A 14,132-nucleotide genomic window follows, 5' to 3' on the forward strand; every position below is an offset into this window, starting at 1 on the left:
TGGGGGCGCCTGGGTGGCGCAGTCGGTTAAGCGTCCGACTTCAGCCAGGTCACGATCTCGCGGTCCGTGAGTTCGAGCCCCGCGTCGGGCTCTGGGCTGATGGCTCAGAGCCTGGAGCCTGTTTCCGATTCTGTGTCTCCTTCTCTCTCTGCCCCTCCCCCGTTCATGCTCTGTCTCTCTCTGTCCCAAAAATAAATAAACGTTGAAAAAAAAAAATTAAAAAAAAAAAAAAAGAACCTTGTGATTAGTGTAGTGTTGTGTTACATTTAAAAAAACAAGCAAACGAAAAACAACTGAAAACTCCTTTTAGATAAAAATACATCAATTATGTTACACTGGTAATGTTCTGTTGCAACTTGCCAACATGAAAGCTATGTATTTTTATGTACATTGTGGTGAAATACATATAACAAAAAGTTTACCCTTTGAGTATTTTTTTCTTTCTTTTTTAAAAAACATTTATTTTGAGAGAGAGAGGGAGAGAGCTTGCATGCCCTAGCTGGGGAGGAGCAGAGAGAGAGACAGACAGACAGAATGCCAAGCAGACTCCATGCTGTCAGCGCAGAGCCAAAATCAAGTCACACAGACGTTTACCCGACTGAGCCACCCATAATCTTTTCAATATTACCAAGTAAAATAGCCCAGTATACTTTCTCCTCCCTGCCCCCCAGCATCATTCAAAGCACATGCCAGCTGGTAAACAACTGTTGCTCATTAGATTTAGGTCTTTTGATTGAAGAAGGTCATGTGTTTTAAACGGTGTTAATGAATAGTTTAAAGAGAATGCGCAGGAGGAATGACATCTTTTTTATTTTTTATTTATTTATTTATTTTTTCAATATATGAAATTTATTGTCAAATTGGTTTCCATACAGACATCTTTTTTACATGCGTGAAATATAGAGGTCAACTAAGGAATTTTGCTTTTCACTTATCAGATGATGGCTTCTGGCCCTCTGGCATTACGACCCTAATGTATGTTGTAAAATGATACACTGCAGATTTAAGTGCTGGATGGGACACTGCGCTAATTGTTGGGCTTTTACCAGTTTTTTTTTTCCTAATTGAGAAAATAATTAATATTGTCAGCACAGTGCTTCTTTTTCTTCCCAAGATAATTTTCTTTTCATAAAGAATTCATACTTGAAAATAAAAGATTTCACTGTTGCTTCTTTTAATACTAAAGTTGAAAGTACTTTTGACCCTAACATGTTTTTCAGTAAGAATAGGTTTTTAAGAAATATGTGGCCATGGTTGATAGTGGTGGTTGTCAGAGCTTTTTTTAAGTTTTGTAGATTTTAACCTGTTCATACAGACCTGCCATTTGGAAAAATACGAAGATACATAGACTTTGGTTTAGATCTATATAGCTTAGGCTTGAATTTGTTAGTTAAGATAACATTTAGAGCCTCTTTTTTTTAAGTGTATGATTATTTATATAGACATCTGCCCTTTCTAGTTCTCAGATAGCCATTTTTCCTGTTTTTACTATATCAAGCTGTTGTTAGAAATTGTAATATAAGGTAAAAGATACTCTGAAATGAAAACCTCCCCCTTCTTCTTCTTTTTATTTATTTATTTTTTTTGCTTTTATTTCAGGTGTGGTAGTGTTAAGGATGGCTCCTTGGTGGCCTGTGCATTTTCTCCTGATGGAAACCTCTTTGTCACTGGCTCCTCGTGTGGAGATTTAACAGTGTGGGATGATAAAATGAGGTGTTTGCATAGTGAAAAAGCACATGATCTTGGAATTACCTGCTGTGATTTTTCTTCACAGCCAGTTTCTGGTTAGTTATTTTACTCTTTTAAGCACTAGTGGTTCCTATTTGTAATTCGTATATGACTTCTGGTTCTTTATTCATTTTCATTTCACCTTTAGTAAAATGAGAAGCCCCTTTAATTCATTCCTTTTAAGGAAATCATTCTCCTTTCTCTTGATCAAAATGAAATCACAAAGAACATGATAGGGGAAAATCAGGTTCTTGAATATATGTTGGGGATGACTCAGCTTTGTACAGTACATCTGGATTCCTTGGATATGGTAATTTAGAGGACTTGACCCTATTTTAAAATACAGTATGTTAATATTCAAAAAGAAATGTGAAGTTAAAAAAAAATTGGAAACAGAAGCTAAATTTTCAAAAGTTTACTAATTTAATCTTTGAAGCAAAAGCTAAATTTATGACATGTTTAACAACACAATTAGCTTTTAGAAGAAGTACAGACTCCTGAATATAGACTCTTGGTTTTAAATAGATAGCAGTGAGTTGGGAAGCTTTCTTCTTCTGTTTCATCCCCTGTGTTGGGATGGGAGTTCTGCCTTTGTTGCTTCCAGTCTTGTTACACCACCAGTGCTGTCCTATTAGCAGTATAATGGGAGCTACGTTTGTAAATTTAAAAATTTTTAGTAGTAGGTGACATTAATTTTAATGATATATTTTAATTGTACTCAATATATATTAAATATTTCAGTAATCAGTAGTAACAATAAGATATTTTACTACTTTTTGGTGCTAGGTTTTTGAAATCTGGTGTGTGTATTATGTCACATTTGAATTTATACTAGCCACATTTTAGGCATTCAGGAGCCACATGTGGCTAGTGACTACCTTTATTGCACAGCCCAGGGCCAGAAGGTGGGCAGGATCATTTTGGCACTTCCCTATTTCAAACCTATCAGTGAATGGTTAAAATAAGTTTAAGGTAAGAGAAAATGCCAAATCCAAAACATAAAGCCTGACACACTCTGTTTCCCTGCCTCTTAAAGCACACTTGGTCTCATGCATTCTCTTGCCACACTGGCCTCCTTTCATTCCTTGAATGTTTGTAAGATTTTTCCAAGGGTTTTACATGTGAACCCTTCACCTGGTTACTCTTAGATATCCTTTAGATTTCAGGTAAAAATCACTTCAGATGAACCTCCCCTGTGCTTACCCATTTAATTGTATCTTAATACATATCCGAGCCCAAACTTCCTTTGATGAAGCTACATGTGTGATGATGTTTGGTGGAACTTATGTAAAATTGAGTTGATTTCAATATTTACATTACTAACAGGTATTTAGGAGCTTATCTAGTGTGTATGTAATTATACACTGAAATTATCTCACTAAACATTACAAACTAATGGATTTTTTTATGACACCAAATTTACTGATTACTTTCCCTAATTTGTATAATTTCCACCAAATAAAATAGACCGAGTTAATGTTATTTTGGATTCATATAATTCCAGCATTTGTCTTGATTAAATCAAATGCGGGGAAAAATCTCATTATTATTTCATGTGAATTATAGACTAAGCTTTTAAGAAATGGGTATGTTCTTGGGGTGCCTGGGTGGCTCAGTCAGTTAGGTATCCGACTTCAGCTCCGGTCATGATCTCAGCGTTCGTGAGTTCGAGCCCCGTGTCGGGTTCTGTGCTGACCGCTCAGAGCCTGGAGCCTGCTTTGGATTCTGTGCCTCCCCTACTCACACTCTGTCTCCCTCCATCTCTCAAAAATGAATAAATGTTAAAAAAAAAAAAAAAGAAATGGGTATGTTCTTTAAAAAAAAAAAAAAGTTAAGTTGGAAATAATTAAACATTTAACACTCATAACTTTTCTTCCTAATTTTTCCCATCAGTGCTAGCCTCATAGACTCTAAAATTGGGCTGGAAAATTCTCTAGGCTTAGTGGCTCAATATTGGCCCATGGAACCTTGAGTTACCTTAATGGAAGGTATATAAAAAAAGGTATTTTGTTGAAGCAACTTCAGGGGTTAGAGTCCTAATCTTCTGAAGTACCATGTTGAAAATAAATTCTTATACCATAGAATGAAATGTTGGTTAAAGTTAATATCTCTTGTGAATATGGTTTAAATGAATAGAATTAACATCTCGATATAGGAAGTTGAAAATTTTTTGGTTTAAATGTTTTATCAATTCTTGTGTATTTATTTTTAACAAATTTTACGTTTTTAGATGGAGAGCAAGGTCTTCAGTATTTTCGATTGGCATCATGTGGTCAGGATTGCCAGATCAAAATTTGGGTTGTTTCTTTTACCCATATCTTAGGTATGTATTAATTAGTAGTTCTCTAAAATTATTTGTAGTCAAGATAGAATTTCTATATGAATGATTCTTTTTACTTAAGGAATTCTGGATATCTAGAAGTGATTATAAAAATATGCTTTAATAAATTTTAATCAGAGAAATTACATATACCTGATTTAAAAATTGGATGCTCATCACTGATTATGACCTCAACACCATCACCACACCCATTTCTGCTGACCAGAGGTAACCACTTTGCACTTTATCTGTTTGCAATTCTTGGTGGTTTTCACAGTTTCTGTAAATATTGTTATACCACTATATTTTAAATGTATTCACTGTAGGGATTGTTATTTGATAGTGTGTGGGAGGTCGTTCCTCCCTGTATTGCACTATTCCTTCAGGTGACCCTTCAGTCAAGAAACTTACATTATTCAGTTCTGAAAAAGTGTTCCTTTAAGTTATTTCTTTAATAATTTCTTCCCCATGTCCTCTCTTTTAATAACTCTCATCAATAGAACGTTGAACCTCCTAATTTCATTCCCTATGGAATTTTTTATTCCATCATATTTTCAATTTCTATTAGCTCATATTATTTTCTGTTTCTTTCTGTTACTGTTTTTATTTTATGAATGCAAGATCATCTTAAAACTCTCAGGGTATTAATTAGAGGCTTTTTGTTTTGTTGTTCCCTTCGGTTTCCTGATTATCTTTGTTTGCTCTTGGGCCTTTTGTTTGTTTGTTTACTCTGATCTTTCTCTTTCATATGGTTACCTTCTTCAAATGTCTGGTGATCCTTGTTTTCCATTTACATTTAATAACTAGGCAAAAATAAGGTATTTAGAGGGTCTATGCACACAGTGGTTTGTTTTTGCTGGCTTCCCTTTCAATTAAAGGGGTGGGTTGTTGGCCCTTACTGAGGAGGATTTAGGGGCTTAGGGAATTGCCCTGGAGCTGCCAGGGAGCTCCCCGGAAAGCTATTATTTTCCCTAGAAATATTTTGCTCAGAAAGCAGTATCAGGCTTTCGTTCAGTATGCTATGGGTGGGACCAGGGAGGAATTAAAGGTAGACACTGTTTCATAAACAGGCTTTTCACTAACTTTTTTGTTTTCAGGTCGATGTCTGTGTCATTCTGACTTTCCTTTTCATTAGCTTTTGATAGTCCTAAGTCTTTTGGGGTATTCTTAGACATAGCCCCTCCTTTTGCACTCTGGGCTGTTACTTTTTCCTCCTCATTAGTTAATTTGCTTTCTGACTTTCCAGAATTGGTTTGAATTTTGGATTGTTGATACCTCTCTTTCTATTCTCTTCATTGATGTGATTTTATATCTTTATTAATTCTTCCACTATCATTTCAATGAGGACTCTGAAATTATATGGTCATTTGGCCATCTTGCTTCAGATGCCTAAAAATATTCTTATTTGATTATTTGTTACCTAATAAGCTTCAGTTAAATTACAAACTGCAAATATTTTTTCCTACTTGTTGAAACTTTTACCTGCTCTAATGACTTTTTGTTTAATTAAATGCTTGTTATCATAAGAGCCATTAACACTTCAAAAAAGTTTTCATTGGGTCTGAGAAAATTAATAGATTTCACTTATTTCCTTATCTCCTCAGGTCAACTTCCTAATAATTTTTATAGCTTGTCACTAAAATGTATTGAATTCCCTGGGTTTACCTTTAAAATAGTGCTATTTCTTTTCAGTAATTATAGAAGGTATGAAAAGGATTTTAGTGTTCCCATACTTTGTAGGAGTATTATATATTAGAATTATAAGATGGATAAATTACCATTGATTATTTTTATTTGTGGAATGAGAAAATATTTTTTTAATATCATATTTTGAAAACTGATCTTTGTTTAGGCATTTGAGCAATTTGATTCCTTTTTAGGCATTTGGGCAATTGTGTGTGTGTATGTGTACATATGTATGTGTGTATGTATTTTTATTTTTTTAACATATATATACTTTATAAGTAGGCTCCATGCCCAGCATGGGGCTCAAACTCATGACCCCAAGATCAAGAGTTACATTCTCCACTGACTGAGCCAGCCAGCAACCCCAATATGTATATTTTTTATATTTTTTAAAATTAGATGCCAAGATTGTCTTATACTGTATTTTAAAATTTTATATTAGTTTAAAATTTCATATTTTTATGTATTTTATAGAGTTTAACATTAAAAATTTTTAAAGCATTTGATCATTACAATCCTCTGCACCTTTGCTGAGTGCACCATTTACTTTATCCATTACTGAACTTCTGAAACCACTTAATCACACTGCATTCCAGTACCTGAGTTGCAGGGCGAGTTTTTTTCATTTTTGTATTGTTTAGGCACTTAAAGATTTAAGTTTATTTATTATTTAATATTTATTTAATTCATTATTTATTATTTAATTATTTTTAATTTTTTTATTAAAATGAATAAGTGAAATAGTTTTGACTTAAAGACAAATTCTAAGCACAGTCAGCTTGCTAATTTTTCTCACCTTGTTATTTGCAGGTTTTGAATTAAAATATAAAAGTACACTGAGTGGGCACTGTGCTCCTGTTCTGGCTTGTGCTTTTTCTCATAATGGGCAGATGCTAGTCTCGGGGTAAGCTTTTTGTTTAATTTCCTTACAGCATTTTCATATGAAATAGGACATACATAAAAGTACATAAAACATAAGAGAATAGCTCAATAAAGTTATACAGACCTGTGTAACCACTACTCAGGTCAAGAAATAGAACATCACTGGTTCTGCTCTGAAAGTCCTCCCCTTCCAGGTACCCCTGTAGGGTGACAGCACCTCAGGTCATATACAATATTGCTTTTTTCTTTTAAACTGATTTAAAACAAATCATGCAATGTGTATTGTTTTGTGTCTGGCTTTCCTTAGTCAACGTGATGTTTATGACATTCATATTAATGCATACAGCTGTGGTTTGTTGATTTTCATTGTTTATATTATATATATATTATACATATATATATAATATGAATATATAATTATATATAATATATATATTATATATATATGCTCTCTGTATTTCAGTATATGAGCCACTTATTGGTTATATATGTTACAAATATCTTTTCCCTTCTGTGGATTTGCCTGTTCACAGTTTATAATTTTAGTGTACTTAGTTTTTTATGTTCTGAGTCATAAAGGTATTTTCCCATATTATCTTCTAAAATCTTCATTATTTTTCTTTTCTCAAATTTGATATGTCGGCATCATGTACAATAGGAATCCAATATTCTTTCTTTCCATGTGGATAGCCAGTTGTCCAAGTACTATGCATTGAAAATACCATCTTTTCTCCATGTTGTTCTGCTACCTTGTGAGAAACCACTGACCATGTGTGTGTGGATCTGGTTCTCAGCCTGCTTTTTTTTGTTCTAAATAATAAACTTACTATTTTTTTCTGTTTATCTCTCCCTTCTCTAAAACCATTCTGTCTTTCCAAGGCTTTGTATTTTAGCTATTCCTGAATTTTGACACTTCCATATAAATTTTAGATTTAGCTTGTCATATTGCCTCTAGTTACTCTCTGTACAGCCACAGACCTGTTTGGATTTCGATTGTGGTTGTAATGAGTCTGACAAAATCAGAGATAATTGACCTCTTTATGATATTGAGTCTTCTAATCCGTGAATGTGGTATGTTTCTCCATTTATTTTTGTTTTGATTTCTCTCAATAATTGTCTTCTATGTAGAAGTCTTCCTCATCTTTTATTAGATTTATTTCTAAGCACTTAATTCTTTTTGTTGCTATTATAAAAGAGATGGCAAATGTAGGGAAGTAAATATGGGAAAACCACAGATTTACCTGTAAAGATCTTAAATTTTGTGTTTTTGATAACAAAAATCAATCATATCACATTAATAATGATGATTTTTGTTTCTTCCTTTCTAATCATTGTGCCTTTGATATCATCTATGTGCTGCTGAACTGGCTGACACTACCAAGATAATGGAAACAGTGATAACAGCCATCCTTTGATTCCTTTTTGCAAAGGGAAAGCTTTCATTATTAAGTATGATCATATAGGTTTTGGGGAGATAAACTTTATTAGCCCCTCTGTTCCTTCTAGCTTATGAGTTTCTTTTTTTTAATCATGAAGAGGTATTATGATTTTAACTGTATCTTTTGAAATAATCATATGATTTTTCTTTTATTCTGTTAGGGTGGTAAATTATATTGACTTTCCAAATGTTAAACCAACGTTGCTTTGTTGGAATAAATACAGTTTACTCAGGACTTGTATTTTTGTGTATTGCAGTAGAGAAGTCTGATTCTAATTGTTACTTCTTTGTAATTTGTATTTTTTTCACTGGCTGCTCACAAAAATGTTCTCTCTGGTTTTTTGCACTTACTTTGTATTTAGATTTGGATTTCTTTTTATTTAGTTTGCTTTGGAATTCACTGAGCTTGTTAAATATGTAGAGTAATAATTCGTCAGTTAAGGGGAAATTCTTATCTCTTCAAATATTACTTCTGCCCTTTCTCTCCTCTAAATCTCGGACTCTAATTAAATGCAAAATATACCTTCTTACTATAAACTTTGTATCTTTTTTCTTCTGTATTTTTCATTCTCTTATTTCTTGTGCTGTATTCTGAATAATTTCTCCTTTGCTGGTGCCCTCCTTAGCTTTATCTGATATGTTACTTTAAACTGGTCCATTGATGGATCTTTAATTTTGGTTATTTTACTTTTTGGTCCTGGCATTTCTATTTGGCTAGTTTTTCCAGGTCCAGTATGTCACTTTTTATGATCTCTAGTTCTCTGTTGAAAATTTTAATCTTGGCTTCTATTTTCCAAAACTTTGTTCTATAAAGCAATTGGTTTGGTACACAGTGGTATGATTCAGTTACTTTATATTCTCCTATTTGTGTACTTTGGTATATTTTCTCCTTGCTGCCATTGGATTTTTGCAAACTTGCCTGTCTGATCTCACAGGTCATAGCACTGAAATGCACATTCATAGCTCTTCACAGCAGCTTTTGCTCCAGCCACGATATTTAGGCTCCTAACATTCACTTAAAATATTCTGGACTGAACCTGATAGTTCTTTTCCCATATTCTCTAATCCTTGCCAGATAAAAGCCAAATAATTAGTTATATTGCCATCATTTTAGATTGACTCTTTCATCTCAAACGATGAAAATGGCTCATCAAAATGCTCAATCAAAAAAGCATTTATAGTAATTCTCCTTTGACCTAGGATTGAAATCAGTGGAAAGTTTAAACAAATAAAGTTGGATTTCCTTCTGTTGTTTGGGGGGGGGGGATATATTGTGCATTTCATTTTTGAGAGGTTAATTGACAAAATGATGGTATGAAATTCAGCAAGTATTTATGACTCTCTTATGTACCCAGGTCTCTGCCATTGCAATAGGGCATGTAAAAGGAAGTATAAGACAGTGTGCCCTTAAAGACGTTTTGATTCTCTGTCTTGATGTTCACGTGATAACCTAATGATATTACAAGATCTAACATGTCTTTGCTTTCTGAATCATGAAAGAAGTATTAAGTGATATTCAGTATAGTTTTTGTTACTATTTGTGTTATAAAAATGGCATTTTATAGCATACTTCCTTATATATATGTCATTTATAATTAGTATTTTATGTTAACTAAGATAGACCTTTTCAGTCATTCTGGATTAATGGAATTTTACATTATTAAATACTTTTTGGCATATGTGCTTTAGGTCACATTCAGATATTTTTCTGAATATTCTTAGTTCATTTGGATAAATATACAGGCAAGCGAATTGTTTGGAAATGTAAAGGATGGTGAAAGATAAACATTTAGTCTTTTAGGAGAATTGGGACATATGTTTTAACTATATTTTGTGAGTAGATAAAGAACAAGTTAATTGGTTGATAATAGATTCCATCTGCAACTAAGAATCATTGGTAAGATGGAATGGATACATCTGCTAAAGAGAGAGTAGGAAAAAAGTGAGTAGGATAAAAGATTTTTTTTTTTAATTTTTTTTAACGTTTATTTATTTTTGAGACAGAGAGAGACAGAGCGTGAGCAGGGGAGGGGCAGAGAGAGAGGGAGACACAGAATCTGAAACAGGCTCCAGGCTCTGAGCTGTCAGCAAGCACAGAGCCCGACGCGGGGCTCGAACTCACGAACCATGAGATCATGACCTGAGCCGAAGTCGGACGCTTAACTGACCAAGCCACCCAGGCGCCCCAAAGATTTTTGAATACAAGTGGCTACATAGGAAAAATGAATTGACCCCAGAATGGGATTATAGGTCAGGTGTGCTAAGGAAGTTGTATAGGGGATAGACACAGGGTAACTATGTAAAAGGCATTATGGAATTTATGCAGATATGGGAGGATTGGGGAAACAGGGCATTCCAAGAGGCAGGAAATTCTTGAGTGAATTACAATGTATTATAAATGGAGAGGTGCCTGGGTGGCTCATTTGGTTGAGTGTCCAACTCTTGATTTTGGCTCAGGTCATGATCCCAGGATTGTGGAATCTAGCCCTTGTCAGACTCTATGCTGAGTGTGGAGCCTGCTTGAGATTCTCTCTCTTTCTGTCCTTTAGCCCCTCCCCAGCTTGCACTCTCTCTCTCTCTCTCTCTCTCTCTCTCTCTCTCTCAAAACGAAATAAATCTTAAAAAAAAAAAAAAAGTATGATAAATGTAAAAAGGAGTAATGGGAATTGAGGCTGGAAAAATAGATTGTAGAGATGAAAGAGAACTAGGATGTTGTTATAACTTGGTATAGATTTAGGAAAACAATTGAAACTTCGAAAGCATTTCTAATATGCATCTCCTAGCTATAGGAGAGATGGGTGTTAAAGGTTAAATACAGAAATTAAACTATGATTTAGGTCAATGGTTCTCATACATTTTGGTTTTAGGATTCTTTGACATTCTTAAAAGTTATTGACCTCAAAGAGCTTTTGCTTATATGGATGATATATATCATATATATGCTATATATATGATATCTATATATGATATCTATATATGATATCTGTATGATATATATGTATATATTACATGTATATGTGTGTGTAATATATATTACATATATGTGTGTATATGTGTGATATATATATTACATATATATACATATATATATGTATATTGCTATTTACCAAAAATAAAACTGAGAAAATTCTAAGATATTTTTAATTCATTAAAAATATATACTCATTGCATGTTAAGATTTTTTTTCTTAGGAAAAATAAAAAGAGTGGCATTGTTTTACATTATTTAAAATCTCTTCAATATCTGGGCTAGCAGAAGATACATGGGTTCTCATGTCTGCTTCACATATTTCATTAGTTCTCAGAGCTATGATGGCATCACCCACGATGGAACAAAATACATAGGAATTTATTCCATCTTTCTCTGCATCTCTCTTTTAATAATTTTCCTCTAGGCCTTTGGCATAATTTGTCTTCTGTTCTACCCTACTTCTCTTGATCAACCAGATAAAACAAACATATAGCTTTTGTTCAGGCAGGAAAGATCAGTCTTCCTAATTCAAATAGGGCTGCCACTTTCCATAAATTCTCAGTTCTAGTAGGTAGGATTCCTTGGAAACCAATTTTAAAATGCTCATTGTTGTTAGAGTTCAATAGATAAAACCCTCTTTTCTTCTTTAAAAAAAAATTTTAAAATGTTTATTTTTGAGAGAGAAAGAGTATGAACGTGGGAGGGGCAGAGAGAGAGTGAGACAGAGACAGAGAGACAGAGAGACAGAGAGAGAGAGAGAGAGAGAGAGAGAGAGAGAGAATCATAAGCAGGCTCTGCACTGAAAGCAGAGCACCCAGTGTGGGACTCAGACTCATGAACTGTGAGATCATGACCTGAGCCAAAGTTGGATGCTTAACCTACTGAGCTACCCAGGTGTCCACCGTTTTCTTCTTCTTGAGTCGGAAACCAGTGACAGAGAACTACAGGACAGACTGGATGACATGTCTGTAGATTTGCAGCTGACTTGCTCACTGCTCTTGGGCAGCCAGCACCACTGCAGGCCTCCCCTGCAGAGGCAGATCAGGTAAAAGAGAAAATCCAGAAGGGACTGGGCCAAATGGCCTAATGTCTTCCCCCAAACTTTCCAGTCATCTGTCATTCTTTTTCTGCTAAGCAGGAGAGGAATAAGACCAGGAACCTTATTCCAGAAAGGCTGAGAAATGTACCCTTTCATCCAACAAGATGTTTGTTTATATTTTATCTATTTTGTAAATGTAAAGGATAGAGTTTTATTGTCATGAATTTGGAGTGGCTTTAACAAACAACCTTCTCTTGCTCAGTAATGACTAGAATAAGGCTTGAGATCACTCTTCCAAAATCATCTTTTCCCCTCTATCTCTTTACAACATTGTTTATAATCCTATAGAACAGGTCAGTACATTTAGTAGCCTAAAAGTGCATGATGGTGATTTATCAATAGATAAATAAAGATAAAATTATATATTGCATTGCTTTAAATTAGATGTCATGTGAAAGCTTTAATGAAATATGAATGGCCATGTCATCTGCCTTATGTGTTTTTAGGCTGAAACCATCCCCATTATGAATCAATTTTAATGTTAATACATTCATGGGGGATGATGTTCTAGGAAGTAAAATGCAAAAAGTTGGGTTTTGGGATCACATAGAACTAGTTTTCATCCCAGTCCTGCCATTTACTAGCTGTGTGACCTTGAACAGTTTCTAATTCCATATCTTATCTCAACTTCATTTCTCTGAATTATAAAATAGAGAAAATAATAACACTTTCCCCATAAGATTGTTATGAAGCTTAAATAAGAAAATGCTGGGGGCACCTGGGTGGCTCAGTCAATTGAGTGTCTGACTCTTAGTTTCTGCTCAGGTCATGATATCCTGGTTCATGAGATTGAGCCCCGTGTCAGGCTCTGCACTGATGTGTGGAGCCTGCTTGGGATTCTCTCTCTCCCTCTCTGCCCCTCCTCTGCTGTGTGCTCTGTCTCTCAAAATAAATAAACTTAAAAAAAAAAAAAAAAGAAAATTCCAGCAAAGCATTATTTATTTTGGGGGCATAATAATTGTTTATTAAACATTATGTATATTATTTTTTGTGTAATATAAAACATTGGGCAGTTATATAACATAACATTTTACTTCCTCATTTTCTGACTTCTGCTTGAAGTTTCAACCGTTGTCCTATACTGAGGGATATTATAAAATAAATGTTTGAAATTAACCATGTGTCTTTGAAACAGTTGTTGAGGACTTTTTGTCATAGTATCCTCTCTGTAAACACCATGGGGAAAATAGTTCTTTCAGGTCTCAGTCTGAGGAATTGATGTGTCTTTTCCAAACTTTGAGTTTGTGTTTCTACATTTTTTTAATTGCTAAAGAAGCTCAGAACCAAACTTGCAGCCCTTCTGTGGCAAGGTGGACTGGATTTTATGACGTATATTTTTATTTTTAATCTTTATCTTTATTTTTCTTCCCCCTCTCGCCTTTGTATTCTCTCCGTCTCCAGTTTCCTCATATAATTTTTACCTTGTTTTTGCTACATCTTGTAAGAGACTTCAAATACTTTATGAGTGAGAAGAAACATAGATAATTACCCCTCCCTTTTTTTTGAGAGAGAGAGAGACAGAGAGCAAGTGAGCATGATTAAGGGAGGGGCAGAGAGAATCCTAAGCAGGTTCCACGTTCAACACAGAGTCCAATGAGGGGCTTGATCTCACAGCCCAGAGATCATGAACTGAGCCGAAATCAAGAATCAGATGTTTAACTCACTGAGCCACCAGGCACCCCCATAGATAAATATATTTAAAATAAAATGCTTGAGTGTAAAATAAATCTTTAAAACTTAGGAACACACTTGACCTAAAGAAATGTTGGTAATTTCATTTAATTAGGGTTTTTTTTTTTGCCATTGTATAAAGCTAGTTTAGATTAAAATGCTTTGGTGATTTCTGATATGGGTGGCTGTACGTCATAATGTCACTGATCACCTATGAGTCTATGTATGCTCTTCAATATCAAACACATAACAATATGTATTATTGCTCTCACCCAGTAACCGTCTAGATATAATTGACATGTTTGTCTTGTAGTCTTGAGTGAGCGGAGTTGAGGTTT

At 34.3% G+C, this 14,132-nt stretch overlaps 1 protein-coding gene across 8 annotated transcripts in view; it reads left to right on the top strand.

Moving 5' to 3' along the window:
- The window catches only part of WDSUB1 (WD repeat, sterile alpha motif and U-box domain containing 1), a 51,135-nt gene that overhangs the window by 3,182 nt on the left and 33,821 nt on the right, over positions 1 to 14,132 (top strand). For 6 of the 8 annotated variants that reach the window (XM_047870187.1, XM_047870188.1, XM_047870192.1 and 3 more), the window contains exons 3-6: positions 1,600 to 1,784; positions 3,959 to 4,051; positions 4,187 to 4,276; positions 6,545 to 6,638. In XM_047870187.1, coding sequence (XP_047726143.1) covers positions 1,600 to 1,784; positions 3,959 to 4,051; positions 4,187 to 4,276; positions 6,545 to 6,638 — 462 coding nt within the window. Of the gene's footprint in view, positions 1 to 1,599; positions 1,785 to 3,958; positions 4,052 to 4,186; positions 4,277 to 6,544; positions 6,639 to 14,132 lie in introns of those variants that run through there. The other 2 variants (XM_047870190.1, XM_047870193.1) reach the window with 2 other exon arrangements.

Source organism: Prionailurus viverrinus, chromosome C1 (assembly GCF_022837055.1).
Source record: "Prionailurus viverrinus isolate Anna chromosome C1, UM_Priviv_1.0, whole genome shotgun sequence".
In the NCBI taxonomy this organism is placed as follows: Eukaryota; Metazoa; Chordata; class Mammalia; order Carnivora; family Felidae; genus Prionailurus; species Prionailurus viverrinus.